This window comes from Marmota marmota, unplaced genomic scaffold (assembly GCF_001458135.2).
Source record: "Marmota marmota marmota unplaced genomic scaffold, marMar, whole genome shotgun sequence".
Taxonomy (NCBI): domain Eukaryota; kingdom Metazoa; phylum Chordata; class Mammalia; order Rodentia; family Sciuridae; genus Marmota; species Marmota marmota.
In genome coordinates this window covers 5446810-5465047 of record NW_026000048.1, presented here as the reverse complement: position 1 = coordinate 5465047, position 18238 = coordinate 5446810, and the positions used below count along the sequence as shown (strand labels likewise).

The window sequence follows — 18238 nt, the reverse complement described above, 5'->3', positions numbered from 1 at the left end:
TCTGTGTCATTTTAACTGTAGTGTCTCAAACATATTTAATTGCTTTAAAGAAGTGCAAATAGAATGACCCTCGTACTGGTGTATGATGAATTATTAACCTGTCTGATGGCAGATGTAGTTAACTCAAAATTATTATTATTATCCCAGGAAATTATGTGTTGAGGAAGTTTTTTCATGCCCCTGGGCTTGTTCCAGGAACCCACAGGACTGTTAGGTGGGGCAGTGGAGGAGGGAGACACTTTTGTATTTTTCCTGAAGAGAAAGGATAATGCAAATTAGTACCAAGGGCACTCCTGGGTGTCCACAAGGGGCTGAAATTTTGGGAGGAAGAATATAAATAATCATGCACTACATTGGCCTACTCTTCTTTCCTTTGGTTGCTTTTCTTGGTCCCCTGCTGTCCTGCGTCTTTTTACCCTTTGAGTAATGAAATATCCAAAGCTAATAAAGTCTGAGACTTGGGAGGACAGGTGCAGAAGGGTATTCTTTGTGGTTTGTCCTTTGGTCCTTGGCTCAAAGACACAAAAAGAGCCCTTAGGCCTCAGCAGAATCAGGAATTCCATTTAAGAGTCTAGGGTTCAAGCTCTGGTAATAAACAGTGCCTTTCCTGAGGAGTCTCCAGGTGTGTCTTTCCTGTGGGAACATAGTGGTTCCCAGGAAAATCTTCCAACTCGACCCAACCAGCTGTTCTTTCAGAATTTTCTCCAAAGAAAGAAAATGAAAAGTTGATTTGCAAGTACACAGGATATAATATAATCTTAGAGTTATAGATAAGAGAGGGTGAGGTTTTTGAGGCCAAACCCCAGCTCTGACCTCACTTGCTAGAATCAAGAATAGATTCCAGAAAAAAGCATTTGATTCTACAATCTTCATGTGCAAAAGATAAGGGTAGTCATTTCAATCTTATAGGGTTGGGGCAAAGTTCCAAATGAGATGACTTGTAAATTCTTAGCAGAGCACTCAGTACAAAGTACTCAATATATGGCTGCATTATTACTCGGGGCATAATTAAAAATATCATTTGGTATTACTTGCATTTATGATTATTTTACCTCCTGTTACAGTATCACAGGTATCAGTGGCTGAGGGCACATATAATCAATCAATGGGAACCTCCTTGGGCAGTGGGGAGGGAGTGGTATGGAGACTACGCCCACCCAGCTGTAGGATACCTGACCCAACATGACACAGCATACACAGGAAGGAAGGGAGGGAGGGAAAGAAACCAGTTAGGAAAAGGACACTTGCATAGAAAGGAGGTTTATGAGGAGTTTTAAAGAAAGTTTAAAACCTCCAGTTGATGGTCAACAAAACTAAATTTGGGTGGGATTTGAGGTCAAGGAAAGGGGTCTCTGACCCCAAATGGCTTGCAGCATGTTGCCTTAGAGCTCCTGGGAGAGGGGATTTATTTTAATTTTGTCACCCATTTTCAAGTTGGTTTGAGTGGGGTTCAGATTGCCTTCCTCGGGGAAAACTGCTGGGCATCCAAAAGGCACCTGGTTCTGGAGTGAGATGACGGGAGAAGGAGGCTGGGAAGAACGTCCCCAAACAGAGCGTGGGGAGCAGCATGGGTTTGACTCCTTTTCTCCAGGACGGACCACTCCCACCCCACTAGGGCTGGCTCCGTGGGAGGATCCGAATGACCCTTCTCATTATTTCATCTCAGCAGGTAGCACAGACTTTACAGGTTTCTCCATTGCTGTTTGGTCTTTCCAACCTAAAAAGTCATGCACTTTATTTAGGCTCCCGTGGGCAGGGTCATTTCCTACCTTGTGCTGACCTAAAACTTTTCATTCCTTCTCAGGGGCTTCAACATTTCCAGATGCATTCCCAGGAAACTCTGTCTGGGCTCCTGTGGGGCCAGGCGTCCACAAGAAAACATCAGATCATTGATCTGACTAGTAATTATTTGCCCCCTTTCTGATCCTCCCTCCCCAAGTCCTCAGTTTTTCCCCAAATCCACTTTTTTTTTTCTGTCTGCTCCCTGAATCCTCAGGGACTCCTGGGCATCAGCTCTTTCAGAAGTACATCTATTTCCTGCAAAGAATGGCTGAGGCAGAAGAAGAAATAAAAAATACAGATAAGCTGGAGTGGATCAGAAAATGGGTCAGGAAAGCTAAGAAAAGTCTTTTTATCATCCAAAGTCTAGTCTGAGGACTTTGCCATAGACCTTTGCTTAGAACTGAGTTGGTATTTGAGGAAAATGAATAACTATGAAAGAACATCACACATCCATGCCATAAAATGTACACAATGACACATTCACCCCACAACACACACCATTACGTACACAGCAGAACATAAACACCCCACACCACACATACTCACACCACATCAAATTACACGCACACACACATCCCATGACACACACATACACTTATCCTCACACTCCCAGTACGACGTAGATTAAAGAAGTCTCCTGATTGATCCCAGAGTGGGATTATATCTAACTGGCGACCTTCAGGTAAACCAGAAAGGACTTTTTCTCCAAGGGAAATAAGAATAAAGAGCTTCTTTCTAGCCAAGCTTATTTTAGTACCTGCTGATGCAAAGACCAGTTTTGTAAAACATTGAGTTTGGGGACACTGTCATGCTTGGAACCTTTATACCTTGTCAGAGGCCATCTTCTGGAGGACTTGATGGGAAGTATCTGCCAGCTTCATTCCCTAGGCAAGGTACAGTTTTCAAGCTGTTCCAAGGATCAGCAATGAGATCTAATAAGGTTAGTCAATAACTTGGGGTCTCAGAACCAGATGCAAGAGGGCACATCTCATTAGGAAAGGTGATGGGCGCAGAGCATCTTCTCCCACACCCTCCTCCTTACTGAACCAGCAAAGCTTAGCACTGCTGCTTCCCAGGGAACTGGACAGTTTCCTCCTTCAGGTCGCAGTGGGCAGCATCATCTCATATGTTCGTTGGTTGGTCTTCCATTCTTGCCTCCTTCGCTCTTAGTGCTGAGTGGATGCAAACCTGCCCTTGCCCTGTCTCTCCACTGCCCCAGGCTCCCCTTTCCTTTATTCTCTTCCTACCACACCGCTCCAGCCTCCTCCTTGTTCATTTTCCTTTTACCCATCCATCCATCCAGCCACCAGCCTTTTATCAAGGGCTTCCTCTGTGCCTGGGAACCGTGCAGACAGTAGAGGACATGAAGATGAGCAAGACCTTCCTTGCCCCCAGGAGAGCCCACAGTCTGGTGGAGGAGGCCAGTGGAAACACTAGCCAGGGCAGATACTCAGGGCCTCGCTGGGACACTTACCATTTTTCGGACAGCACACTGTCCTTCCCATTCATCCTCTGGAGACATGGAGTGAATGGTATCTCCTCAATCAAAGTTTTGTTTCCAGATTTGATGTTCCCATGTCATCTTGCGGGTGCCACAGTGGCACCACTTACCTGACTCCTCTACTGACTGGTGACTTCCTAAGGGCAGGGCCTGGGCCTGACTTACCTCAGGGCTTTTACCCCGAAGCCTAGTGCTTACCAGGTGGAAGCTCTCAATAAAGCCAGCTGAGTGAGAATGGTTGACTGTTAAAAGCCAGAATAGTTCAGGGGGCCAAATTCTGATCACAGTGAGGGAAGCCCTATGTGGTGGGCAGCACAGGCAGAACTGTGGGAAGAAGGAGCCGAGAACCTCTCACGTACTCACTCATTCTTCTGTTTCTATGCCTAAAGCTCTTCCTTCCCAGCACTTTTCTGTCCAAACCTGGGAGGAATTTGGGATGGGTTCTTATCACTGACGCCATTTCCCTTTCACAATTGGAGGAGTTTGGCTGCTTGTGCACGAAAACTGTGCTTCCCACCACCATGCAGCTGGGCCCCTTCTGCAGTGTGGAAAGGCTTTGTCCTCTCTGTGTCACTCAAGATGTAACTGGAGCCTGAGGTTGGGTGGTTTGTGCAAGCTCATGACGCTGGTAAGAGCACAGGTCATCTGACTTCTAGGGCAATTGTGTTTTTCTTTCTCTCTTTTTCCTGCAAGTCTCTGAAGCTCTTTGAGCAGTAATTGAAGACATCAGCTTTAGCCTTCTCCAGGGAGTGAGTCAACTTCCCTACTATTTCACATTGACGTAAATGTCAGTTTATGGGTTTATCAGATGTCGTCTTAGAAATGAACACGGCAGTGCTGAAGGTGAAGGGAAGGAGGAGATGAAATCCCCAGGGGATAAAATCACTTCCTTCCACCCCTCTACTCCTTACCTGGGGCAGTGCCCTGGACTCTCAGTGGGAGAGTCCCAATTCTTGTCAGGGCTCTAGAGAAGTGCCTTCCTTTTCTGAAAGTTCAATGCCATTTAACTGTGCTAAATACCAACTAATTCTGTATTTCTTTTTGCTACAGACTCTATGGCAAACCCATTAGTAGCTTATTAGCCTGGAAGGAGCCGAGTTGATTCTAATTAAGGAAAATTAGTTTGGAGGTTCAACTAATACCGGGAGTGATCCTTGCCCAGCCTAACAGGAGCTTGATAAATGCCACAGCACAATTGGCAAATTCTGGCAATCAGAAGCAATGAAACCATTAATGGCTTTCAATAATTCAGTCAAAAAAGGTCACACGTTAGTCAGGGATGGGATGAGCAGAGAGAGGATGTAGAAGTTAAAGAACAATCTCATCAAGGATCCAATAAATTTGTCAGATTTGGAGAAAGGAAACAAAAGTGATGTTCAAGATGGGGCTCCAGGGCAACTATCCTGCCAAATGTTAAAGAAGATTTGCTCCTGATAACCTTTATGACCTTGGGTCCCTTACTTTAGAGATAGAAATGTTTGATAAGTTTGGATGCACCGTGAAAGGTATAAAAAAGAATGCTTCCGATTTGAAAAGCTCCTATTTTTTTCTTAATCATGGTACCTCTTCTTTGATTCTTGCAATAATTCTATGAGATAAGTGAAGGCAGTTAAGTCTACAATAACTTAGGGAGTGGTGCTACTTAAAGACAGGACAACTACTAGGTAATTGTACAGTCTTTGAAGTCCACTTCCGGTCTGCGGTTCTGATGCTATAAACTTAGATCCAAGAACCTGTGGAATAAGAGGACATTGTCCTTGGTTCAATCGGGTTCTACATAGTTTAATACAAGCAAGTCACCCCACTTCATAAACATCAATATGTCCCATTTCACCCGAAGGGATCATTCCTTCTTCTCAGGCTGGTTAGTGCCTTGGGAGACTTCAAATGTAGAACTTGTGAGACTAAGGCCTTTTTTATTTTTTTTTTTAAATGATTTCCATTTAAATTTATTTATTTTTATTTTTTAGCTCTTTAATCTCCTTAATTATTATTCATTAATTTTTAAAATTTTTTTATTATTAGTTGTTCAAAACATTACAAAGCTCTTGACATATCATATTTCATACATCTGATTCACGCGGATTATGAACTCCCGTTTTTACCCCGTATACATATTGCAGATTCACATCGGTTACACATCCACTTTTTTTACATACTGCCATACTAGTGTATGTTGTATTCTGCTGCCTTTCCTATCCTCTCCATTTAAATTTATATACAGTAAACTTGAGGGGGATGTGCGTGTATGTTTATGTGTGTTCTGTTTCTTGTCTGCTTGCCCAATAGTACAATCTCCATCACATTTTACAGATACAATAGATTCTTGAAGGCAACCTGTCAGATCAAATGAGTGCTACAGAAAACACATCCATGTAAGGTAAGGAATATCACTGAAGCCTGGAGCAAAAGGATCTGCTAACTAATAACAGGGAGTAGATATTCTGTCTGCATAAGCCCTCTCTAGGAGATTTAGGAATCAGAAAAGGAATGACATTTTGCAAATAATTTTGAGGCTTATTTATTCCTGTATATGTAGATTTTTAAGGCTGTTTCCCTCAGGCTGATTTTCACAAATGCTATTGACTCCCAGATTTATATGTTCATATCTTCAGCCCATGCTTGTCTTTCTGACTCCACCATACGTACCCAGCTGTCTAGTCCACAGTTCCACTTAATGCCTAGAAGTCATCTCAGATTTCACTGGCACAAAGCTGAGCAGATTCCGAAGCCCCCTTCCCTTAAAGAAACAAACCCTATCAAAAAACAAACAAACAAATCGCACTTACTCCCTATAGCCTTCCCTGTTTGGGTAGATGACAATTTTATTTACTCACTTGCTTAGGCCAAAGCTTTGGCATTGTATTTGACTTCTCGTTTACTCTCATGTCTCTTGTTTGATCTTTCAGCACATCCTATAAGCTTGATGTTCAAAATATAGTATTTGGAATCTTTTGAGTTCTTTATATATCATGGAAATTAGTGCTCTATCTGATGTGTGTGTAGTAAAGATGTAGGCTCTTTCTTCATATTACTGATCATTCCCTTTGCTGAGAAGAAGCTTTTTAGTTTGACTCCATCTCATTTATTGATTCTTGATTTTATTTCTTGCTCTTCAGGAGTCTGGTTAAGGAAGTCAGGACCTAATCTGACATGATTAAGATTTGGGCCTACTTTTTCTTCTATTAGGAGCAGGGTCTCTGGTTTAATTCCTAGGTCCTTGATCCACTTTGAGTTGAGCTTTGTGCATGGTGAGAGATAGTGATTTAATTTCATTTTGCTGCATATGGATTTTCAGTTTTCCTAGCACCATTTGTTGAAGAGGCCAACTTTTCTCCAGTATGTGTTCAGTGCCTTTGTCTAGGATGAGATAGCTGTATTTATGTGGGTTTGTCTCTGTGTCTTCTATTCTGTACCAATGGTCTACATGTCTATTTTGGTACCAATACCATGCCATTTTTGTTACTATAGCTCTGTGATATAGTTTATGGTTTGGTATTGTGATGCCTCCTGCTTCAATCTTCTTACTTAGTATTGCTTTGCTATTCTGGATCTCTTATTTTTACAAATGAATTTCATGATTACTTTTTCTATTTCTATGAGGAATCATTATTGGGAATTTAATTGGAATTGCATTAAATCTTTAAAAAAATTCATAAATGTAATTTATCACATGAATGGACTAAAGAACAACACTGATATGATTATTTCAATGGCTACAAGAAAAGCATTGAATAATATTTAACATATATTTTGATTGAATAAATCTTATTAAATTAAAAAAGGCAAAACATTTCTTTATGTGAAGAGTGTAAAAATCTACAAAAATCATCAACTAAATAGAATGTTTCTAAGCATTCCCTTTGAAGTCAGGAATGAGACAAGAATGATTATTATCGCTTTGACTCAACATTACACTGAAGGTTCTAGTCAGTACAATAAGACAAATAGGGAGAGAAAGAGGGCGGGAGGTGGTGGGGAGGAAAGAAGGAAGGGAGAAATGCTGTTTATTCTGTTTTCCTTCAACATGAGCCCACCAGGGTGTTTGCTTATGTAATTCTATTGCTAAGTGAACCAATAGATGAGGAGTGTAAGCTCTGTAGGCAGGGATTTCACTTTTGTATCTCCAATTCTTAGAAGAACCAGCTACGTCATCTGCAAAGTAAAAATGTGGGGCTCCTTATTTTAAAACATCTTAACATTTTCAAGATGGTGTAAGCAGAGCATTAAACTCATTGTAGGTGACCCTCTGCAACTGTGTAGGTATCAAGTGTATAAGACCAGCCCTGTCTAGAAACGGCATGGTAAGTACTCGAAAAATAATTGCTAAGTGAAAACATAAATGATCTTACCTCATCATCTCAGTGTCCATGAAGCAGTGGGTGCAAATGAAGCTCAGAGACTTGCCCAGTCGAGGATTCTAGGTTGAATTAAAGGGAGTAAATTGGTGATTCAGGACCCCCAGGGTTCATTTTCTGAAATTATTCATCTCCCCATATCACCCCCCCATATTTTCTCCAAGGCCTTAAGTAGATGGTGAAGGTGGCAAAGTTTCTCTTGTTATTGATTATAGGGAAAAAAAATTCTTCTGACCTTGAACTACTGTAGTTTTTCAAATTGATATCAAATTACAGTTTTATTAAGTCACTGATTTATTTCTGTTCCCTTGGCCTCCAGGAATTTCAAGCTAAATATGATTCCCAAATTCAAATATTATGAAAACTATGATGCTCATTATAAATTCCCTTTCTGCCTTAATGCTAAATGCTTTGCTGTTAAATTTTAAATTTAGTAGCTTTGTGCCATACGTTAAAAATATTGCACGTTTTAAAATTATTTCTAGAATGTGATGGAGTGTGGATTATTGTGAACCTGAAGTTTTCTAGAGAAGCTGCATCTGTATTAAAGATGCTACTCAGAATGCTTGCCCTTGACTGTGGAGAGATAGAATATTATTTGGGCTTTCTTAGGCCTTTCAATAGCCATTTATCTTAACATTTGGATTTGGCCTAGCATTCTCATGACTATTACATAAACTTCTTGGAAAGAATCACTAGCTTAGCTGACTTCCAGCCTTCACCAAGTCTAAAGATCAGAATGCTGCAAGATAACATCTGAACCCTTGGACATTCCCCTTGCTGTAGCCAGACTACCTTATGTTCCCACCAGTGCAATTGGTAAAGAGATTGATTTAGGACTTTCTTTTGTTCTTTGATTATAAAAGTTCACGTAACCTCTTCCACAGCGGAGCATGTCATTCAGGATAACTTGAATCCATGTTTTCAGGTCATGGCCAGTCAAATTTGGTGCAGAATAAACCATTTTTTAAAATTTCCTTTAAAGCAGAGTTGTTATTTTGTGTGGACATGATCAATGAAACAAACTTAGACCAACTTGCCTATTTCAGTTTGCAGGCCTAAGTCACGTGGAAAAAAAGTCACAAAAGGTAACTGGAACCCAGTGTATCAGCGTGGTAGGGCCACCATAACAAAACACTACAGACTGGGTGGTTCAAACTACACAGTTCTGCAGGCAGAAGTCCAAGGTGCTGGTGGAGCTGGCCTCTCCTGAGAGATGTTGGGGGCTTGCTGTATCCTCACAAATTCTTCCCTCTGTGACCTGGCATCTCTGGTGTCTCTTCCTCTAATCAGGATACCAGTCCCATTGGACCAGGACCTTCCTTATCATCTCATTTAACCTTCATTATCTTTTTTAAGGCTCCTACATAAAAGAATAGTCACAATGGGGTGGACTTAAATTTATATTAAATACGAATTTTGTGGGGGACACAATTCAGTCTGTAACACCAAGTCTAATTGAATTCTTAGGAAATAATCAGAAAGGAAACAGTCTGGAAGCCAAGATTTTGCTTTCTGTATGGCCAAGGACGGAGTATAGCCAAAGTAAGGAATCTACCCATTGTTTTATTTTGGTGGCTGCTCAGGTTGCTGGACTGATCGCAGGTGATGCACTTGCCCATGTTTTGCTCTTCCTGATCTCTCCTTATCTTTCAAACTATAATTCTCTCTCAGTAAGAATTTGACTTATGGAATTTAATCCACCCTTTGCATTGACTTAGATTCCCACTCTCTGTACCATGTTCTGCTTGCTTTTCCTTAAGATTTTCTGTCTCATTTTATACTTGAAAAAAGGGTGTCTTGCTCATCACTGATATTTAAGTTGGTAATTATCTTTTATTATTTGCTCCTCTGATTGGCCCTTTTGCACATTGATTTCAGCTTTCCACTTAGATGGTCTCTGAGATTGGAAGCTTGGAATACGCATGAATTTTACCTCTATCCTATCCCTAGCCTGGAGAAATTGAACAACTCCCCCAAATTTGCGCAAGGTTTTTCCAGTCCCATCTCTGATCCTATTTCTTCATCTCTAAATGTAAAAAATGTAGTTAAATTTCTACATTCTGATTCACAGGTTTGCATTTAGAACATTGGAGGGGGCACATGGCAAGCTCTTGCAGGATGTCATCTCCTGTCCTTTCATCATCTTCTTGGTAACACCGTTGCTTGGTATGCAGTAGGTATCCACCCTACTGATGGATTATAACTGAGGCTGGGAGAGGGCCCAAGAGTTGCAGCTCCTAGTTCCTTGTTTACAAGACTGTGTTCTCTGTCATCATCTTTTTGACAATTGTTCCTGTTGGAATGACCCAAACTAACTGGTTGGAAAGCTGGCCTCAGCCCTTACCAACTCCACCAGGCTAAGCTGGTGATTCATCTTCCTGAGTTTCTGTTAGTGCAATTATAAGGGGGCTTCCCATGCATGCCATTAGTGACTATAGCTCTAAACTCAATGTCTTGTTTGCTTTGCTGACCTTAATGTTTCTCTCCTAGCCTGCTCCCCCTAGGTGCCCTTGGCACACTGGTGTCCACAAAAAAAGCTTGCTGAGGGTCATCCAATTCAGGGGACAGAAAAATCGAGGCAAGAACAGGGGGGATGCAATTTCCTTAAAAACTCCAACTCTGAGCACCACACCACCCTGTCTTTGAGGGGCCTGTGCAGTTCTTGTGCCCTATGTTGCCCTTGCTTCTCACTCTCGGATTTGGCTGGCTACTCTGGGTTTCTCTTGCTCGAATTCTTTCTGGTGGAATCACAGGAATTGGCATCAGAGGACAGCCATGGCTGCCCCAGCTCTGTGACAGACCCTTGCCCTATAACAGTATCAGCATGTTTTAGGTGTGCTTAAATAAGCCATTATAGGTGACAATGATAAGAAAAGGAAATCCACAGAGGTGTGTGTGGGTGGAGTATGATTATGTAGAGCTCAAACCATATGAAAGCAGAGCTTCCCAGACTAGTGTGGCTAAAATTTTCCACTTTTACTCTATCACTTCTTTTTTTCTATAACCCATTACTTTAACTGTGAAAAATGGTTATTATTATATCACTTTAAACCATACAACATTTTGAAAGATTAAAAGTTTGCCTTAAACTCACATGTGGTAGATTCTCAATTATTTCTCTTTTCTTTCCCTATAATCTAAAAACACAAATAGTTTAGTTTGTTTCTACTTAATGTTACGCTATAAGCACATTGCCATGTGTCTGTAGTCTTCAAGGGTCTTGTGGCTGCAGAATATAACCTGAAGTTGTTGTCTTTAGTCACTCTTCTGTGAGCATTTTTTTTTTTTTTTAGTTTTTTCCCAACCATGATTGCTTTAGCATAAATGTGTTTATGTATTTTTTTTTTCCATTTTGGGCTTTAAAAACTATTGGTTTGGAAATAAATTGCCAAGGTTGGATTTAGTGGATCAGAGTACAGAATTTTGATGGCTTCTGGCAGATCTGCCCTTCTCATTGGCTGCCATGAGTCCTACACACTCCCCATGGGCACCCGACCCTTGAGGTTGAGTCTCTCTCCTTGTTATTTGCCAGTGTGCACCCCATAATCCACTGGAACTGTTCTCTGCTGACCCCAGCTCATGCTGTGTTCAGTGTTCTGAAATTCATTCTTGCTTCTGTTCCCTTGGTCTTGCTGTACCCACTCACACTTCTCAAACAGGCCCTCTCCCTCCTTGTCTGCTCCTCATTCTCCTGTTCAAACTCCTAATGTAGAACTAACCTTCATCATGCAAATCAGCACTTCATCATGTTCTAGAAATTTCCCCTACGCTAGTTTTCTTCTCCTCCACCATATTTTAAAAAATCATTAGAAATTTGTTCTTTTTAGATATACATGACAGTAGAGTGTATTTTGGACATATGGTGCATACATGGAGAATAACTTATTCTAATTAGGATCCCATTCTTGTGGTTGTACATGAGGTGGAGTTTCACTGTGGTGTATTCATAAATGAACATAGGAAATTTATGTCTGATTCATTCCACTGTCTTTCCTGTTCCCACCCACTCCCTTCCCTTCATTCCCCTTTGTGTAATGCCCTGAAATTTTATTCTCTCCTACCCACATTATGTGTTAGCATCTACATATCAGAGAGAAAATTTGACCTTTGGTTTTTGAGGATTGGCTTATTTTATTTGGCATGATAGTCTCCAGATCCATCCATTTGCCAGCAAATGTCATAAAGTCATTCTTCTGTATAGCTAAGCAATACAATACTACGTTGTGTATATATGCCACAATTTCTTTATCCATTCATCTGTTGAAGGACACCTAGGTTGGTTCCATAGTTTAGCTGCTGTGAATTGAACTGCTGTAAACATTTATATGGCTGTATCACTGTAGTACGCTGACTTTAAGTCCTTTGGATATATACCAAGGATTAGGACAACTGAACCGAATAGTGGTTCTATTCCTAGTTTTTTTTTTTGAGAAATCTCCATATTGTTTTCCAGAGTGGTTTTACAATTTGCAGTCTCATCAGCAATGTATGAATATACTTTTTCCCCCATATCATCACCGACATTTATTGTTTCTTGTATTCTTGATAATTGACATTCTGACTGGAGTGAGATGGAATCTCACTGTAGTTTTAATTTGCATTTCTCTGATTGCTAGAGATGTCAAACATTTTTTTCATATGTTTGTAGACCATTCATATTTCTTCTTCTGTGAAGTGTCTGTTCAGTTCCTTTGTCCATTTATTGACTGGGTAATTTGTGTGGTTTATTTTATTTTTTTTTTTTTTGGTGTTAAGCTTTTTGAGTTCTTTCCACATTCTGGAGATTAATGCTCTTTCTCAGGTGAAGGTTGTAAAGATTTTCTTCCATTCGATAGGTTCTCTCTTCATGCTTTTAATTTTTTCTTTGCTTTGAGGAAGCTTTTTAGTTTGATATTGTCCCATTTATCCTCAATTATATTTTAAAACCCTGGTGAGATTAAGGGCTGTGGATTACATAGGTTTACAGACTTACATACCAGAGGTGCTGAGCCCACTTCCAAGACTCCATACATAGTTGTTCATCATCAGTAAGTAGTTTTTGATTCTAATTCATTTCTTCTATTAGTCCCGTGAGCTCTCCCTTCAAAATCATGTACTAGGCTTCATTTTTATTCCAGCAGGTGAAAGGGAAGGGAGTTGGATCTTGAGGGCATGATTTAATTGCTCTGAAGGTGATGAATTGCATAGAAGTTGTAAATAAGAACAGAAAAATTTTCTGGAACACATAAGCAGAGGGAAATTTAATTCAAACATAGGACATAATGTTGATGAATATCAGCAATTATTGATTGTCATAAATAGTGTTATGTAACATCCTAAAATTCAGTTAGCTTAAAATCATAACCACATGTCAGCTCACAATTATGAGGTCAGCACTTTAGGCTGATGGGTCTCCTGGTTCAGCTGAGTTTAGATACAAGCCTGGGTTTCAAGGGACTGTTGATTGCTCAGGTATCCTGTACCTGTTGCTCCTACATCTTGAGTATATTCTTCTGTTAAGGAAAAAAACAGGTAGGAGTAGCAAGTAGTGTGTTCCAATACACCAGAAGTTTCCCAAGTCTCTGCTTGCCTCGTTTCTAAGGTCCTATCAAAGTTAAAGCAAGTCCTACAGCTCTGCTAAGCAAGCATTGGGTATCTCACCAGCCCACACCCGGAGAAGTGGAAGCCACACTATGAGGAATGTGAAGAAGTAGTGACTGAATCCATGCACTTGTCTTGGGGTAGCCTTCGAGGAGAGTGGGATTTAGAGGCAGAGGAGGTAAGGAATGAGTAAAGATTGAACTGAGTGCCTTGGGACGTGGGAGTGCAAGGGCGCCATGGAGGAGCGTGCAGCTCCTTAGCAACTGCTTTTGCTTCATCATCAGCCCCACGACACAGAGAAAGGCCAGGTGTGCTCTTCCCTGTCCAAGAGGGAACGAAGGCTTGGTGTGTTGTGGCCCAGCCACTCAGTGCTGGAGTCCAGCGAGAACAGGAGTCTGCCTGCTGGGCAGAGGCCATTCAGGGTTGGCAGTGCAGGGGCATCTGCTGCCTCACCTTCTTCTTGATCTCTATCTCATCTGACTCATGTAGGTGACCAGATAGAGGTCTTTTCTCTCTGAGGAGTAGGAGTGAAGGTCCGGAACTCCCCGCTGTGTTCAGGAAGCACAGTATATTCAGTATGGTTTAAACCATGGCATTTGGTATAAAGGAAAGCAATATGACCTTCATGTTATTGACATGATCGTGAGCATGGCCAGGTGACTCTGCAAGCATTTCCTAAGTGAACACTGGGCTCCAGGCATTGTGAGAGGTTCTAGGTCTATAGAGATGAGCATGGAAATGTGTTGTCTTCGTAGAACTCACTTGTAGTAGCGGTGATAGGAACATACGTTGATCATTACAATGTGGTGTTATGATAGCGATGTATGCAGGGTGTTGTAAGTGCCAGCTCCATTGAAAGCAGAGTCAGATGCAGGGCTAACGTTTGGGAGAACAGGAGGAGAGACTCTCCGGGCAGAGGTGATAACGGACATGATGAGAGTAGATATGTCCTCTCAGAGAGATCTCTGAGAGTGCTAGAGGTGTCCAGCACATGGGAGCGTCATGGATGAATAAATGTCCCCTGGCATTTCCAAGTGCCGAGGGTTGGGCCAGCACAGGAGTCAGAAGCAGGGGCTCCAGTGGAGTTGGGAAAGGCCACCTCTCTTTCCATTAGACTCTCAGCTTTCCAAGGGATATGGTTTGCCATTCAGCTTCCATGGTGGGCAGCATTCGTCACTGGTGCTTGCTAACATCTCTTTATGTCTTCCCTACAATTTGATCATTTCCCGTCTAATGAGTCATTTGGTTATTTCCCATAATTCCCAGTTCTGCTTCATTGGGGCAGACTCTATGACTCACACCAAGGCAGAAGCACATAACTTAGGCTCTTCCGATGGGATGTACTAGATGAGACTGGACTGGGAAGTGTGCGCCTTGAGGAGGTGGCGATCCTCCAGGGCACAGGCTCTCCTGGGAGCCCGGGGCCCAGTATATGGCTCTGCAGAGGTGGACATGGTAGAGGCTCTCAGTACCAGAACCTGGCAGTCTGGGCCATCAAGAGAGATGCGGGAACTACCAGCCTCAATCACTGACTTACAGAATTGTGACAGAAGAGCCCCTCCTTGTGACCAGACACTGTTCCTGGCTTTCTGGCAGACTACAATGCTCCTATATAATATCCTTAAATAAATAAATTCCTTTTCTGCTCAAACTATGTTTTTTTTTTTTCCAGCTAAGAACATTGACAAATCACATGGTAAAAGACCAAGCACAAGAAAATGGACAAAGATATTGTCCTATATTTGCTCCTTATACCAACCTCTGCATCAGCCTGGGTAGGGCTGCAGCCTCAGTGGAAGATCTTTGAGCTCCTGTGAGAGCTGATCTATATGAGTACCATGGGGTTTGGACACATTATGAGTGGAGTCAGGCTAGAAGTGGTGGGGACAGAGTCTAAAACTATAAGGCTTGCACCAGCAAACTCCAGTTGGAAAATTAATGGGAGGAAAGAAAAACTGAGATTCAGTATTCTTATTGGGTAGAAGGAGGAAGGAGATGGTTAAAACTGAGTCTGAAGGAACCTGGGGATATTCTGGGGTGGAGGAGAGAGGGCAGGCAGGGCTAGGAGAAGCTGGTCACTGAAAATACACCTGCCTCATTTCCTCATGTCTCTGGGGAACGCAGGAGTGGATCTCCCCGTGGGGTTGTGGTTTCAAGCAAAGGCAGGTAGCTGCGGTCACATGTCTCACTTCATCCTGGGATGACTGTACACAGGCTTGTGTCTCAAGTCCTTGCTCTACCTCCCTGGTTTCTGGCTCCCTCACGGCCTTTTCTCTTGTCAGAATGTGGATAGAAGACAAGCATGTCAATTGTATTATGGGCAGCGCAGTGATGGACCTATGTTCTCTGCATTTGAAATCAAATCAGAGTCAAATCAGATCACGGAGGAACAGAGAAACTCATTTAGGCCCTGGTTTTGCTTGGCTGTTTCCATCACTTTCAGCCTGGGAAGAAGGAAACTGGTTCAGGCAGGCTTGGGTGCGGTGGGGAGGATCCATAATAGAGGCTAAGGATGGAGTCCCGGGACAGCCTTTCCTTCCCACCCCACATGCAGGCTCATAAATAACACCAGAGCATCCATCCAGTCCCCAGGAATACCTGTTCCTCTGTTTTGTGTCTTCAGCATACGAGACTTGAGAGAGAAGGTGGGGCATGATTTTTGGTAATGTTAGGAATGTAATTCAAAGTGGTCCCTCCTGCTGGATGATCTGCAATCCTAGTGTCAGAGGCTTCCTGCCCTGTGCTGGAGGCTTGTCAGCCTTTGGAGAACCCAGGCTTAGACCCACATGCCATGGAGAAAGGAATTCTGGGCAGGAGGTAATGGGACAGAGCATGTTTGTGGGAGGAAAAAGGAGGAGAAAAAAGGAGTTGAGTCATCCAAAGACTAACTTGGTCTTGTCCACAGTCTTGGCCAGGAATGGCTCCCAGTCCAGACACTACTGGAATTGTGACTTTCTAAAATGGTGTTTGGGTTATGAGAAGAGAAAGCTAGTCTGTTACCGTCTGGTCTATGAAATTCACACTCTAAGATTTACAAGTTCTGTGTGAAGACAATCCTCTCTTTTCTTTGCTAATTGTGAATTTTTTTAATCCTAATTTCTTTTCAACTATATATATAAAAAGCTTTATGCAAGAGGGAATTACATATTTCTTATTCACACAGCATCCCTGGGCACAGAGTGGACACTCAATAAATACGTAAGCAATATACATGAACTGCTGGATTTTTTCCATCTCTAACACTCAGGAGGAAAAGCAGTTCTGAAGTTTGACCACCCATTGTGGCAAGTAACACTTCCTTTGCTTTGTTCTTAAAAAAGAAATTGGTATTGCAAGATTCAAAGAATAGTTGATTGGATTCTAAATGGTTTTCAATATTTTTCTTCCACATTTTTTATTTTTAAAATAGTGAAATTATTTTATCAAAGGAAGTTTTACTTGGAACTTTAATGTTTAAAACATACATAAGCCAGGCTGCTTAATCCACAGTGGGGTGGGCTCCCTGTCACTTCCTCCATAAGGCGGAGAGTGTCGGAATCCCAGTACCCCTGGGAACAGGAGCCCCCTGGTCCTTCCAGCTCCAATGCTCTCTGCTGTTTCCTTTTACAGAACACCCATGGGTGTCTAGAGAGATGCATTCACCTTCTCCCTCATGGTAGAGTTTTTGCACTCCTCAAAATGCTTCTTAAGAATCTAACCCTATTCTTTAAAATGCTTCATCTCTATGTAGAAAGGAAATTTTAGTCAATTAAACTGTTCTTAAAATATGGCCATAGGTTTTTTTTTTTTCTGGATAGGTAGAAATTAGATAGACCTAATTTCTTTTTAGAATAGGTTTAAGTTCATAGGAAAATTGTACAGAGATTTCCCACATGCTTCCTGCTCCACTTGCCCAGCCTGCCCCGCTGTCAAGGCCCCTGCCAGACTGGTGCTTCCCTTACGGTTGCAGAACCTACACCGACATGTCCTTGTCACTCCAAAGTCCATAGGTGACATTAGGGTTCCAGCTTGGCATCGCACCTTCTGTGGGTTTGGACAAATGTAGAACGAAATGCTTCCATTGTTACAATATTATGCAGGGTAGTTTCACTGCCTTAAAAATCCTCGGTGCTCCTGTTCTTCCCTCCCTCCCCTTAATCTCAGGCAACCAATGATTGTTTTATAATGTCCGTAGTTTTGCCCTTTCAAAATGTCATAGGCTGGATTCACACAGTATGTGCAATTTTCAGATTGTCTTCTTTCACTTAGTAAAATGCATTTACATTTCCCCCAAATCTTTTTATGACTGGATAGCTAACATCTTTTAGCTCTGAATAATATTTGATTGTGAGATGTACCATCCATTCATCTACTGAAAGACATCTTGGTTGCTTCCCAGTTTTGACAATTATTAATAAACACCCACGTGCAGGTTTTTGTGTAGATTGTGTTGACATACGATTTCAATTCATTTGTGTGACTACCAAGGTGTGTGATTGATGGATTGTATAAGAGTATGCTCAGTTTTTTCCATATTTTAAAAATTTATTTTTTAATTTTTTTATTCTGATTTGTTATATATGACAGTAGAATGTGTTACAATTCATATTACACTTATAGAGCACAATTTTTCACATCTCTGGTTGTATACAAAGTATATTCACACCACTTGTGTCTTCATATGTGTACTTAGGGTAATGATGTCCATCTCATTCCACCATCATTTCTAACCCCATGTCCCTTCCCTTCCCCTCCCACCCCTTTGCCCTATTAGAGTTAATCTATTTCTCTCATGCTCCCTCTCACTACCCCACTATGAAACAGCCTGATGCTGGTTGTTTTAATGAATCATAATAGCCATCATTTATCAGGTGATTAATATGTGCCCAATACTCTTAAAACACTTCATGAACTAGATTTATTTTTAAGGCATGTTTTTGAGATATAATTTATATATGGTACAATTTGCCCTATTTAGTTTTATAGTTATATGAATTTTGACAACACAAATATAAAAAATGACTATATATATATA

At 41.5% G+C, this 18238-nt stretch overlaps 1 protein-coding gene across 1 annotated transcript in view; it reads right to left on the bottom strand.

Moving 5' to 3' along the window:
- Positions 1-2363: 2363 nt before the first annotated feature.
- LOC107150205 (14-3-3 protein zeta/delta-like) overlaps positions 2364-18238 on the bottom strand; it is a 24052-nt gene continuing 8177 nt past the window's right edge. The window contains exons 3-4 of the mRNA XM_048812747.1: positions 14549-14558; positions 2364-2401 (exon numbers count right to left, since the gene is read on the bottom strand). Of these exons, the coding sequence (XP_048668704.1) occupies positions 2384-2401; positions 14549-14558 (28 nt within the window). The 3' untranslated portion in view covers positions 2364-2383. The remainder of the gene's footprint in view (positions 2402-14548; positions 14559-18238) is intronic.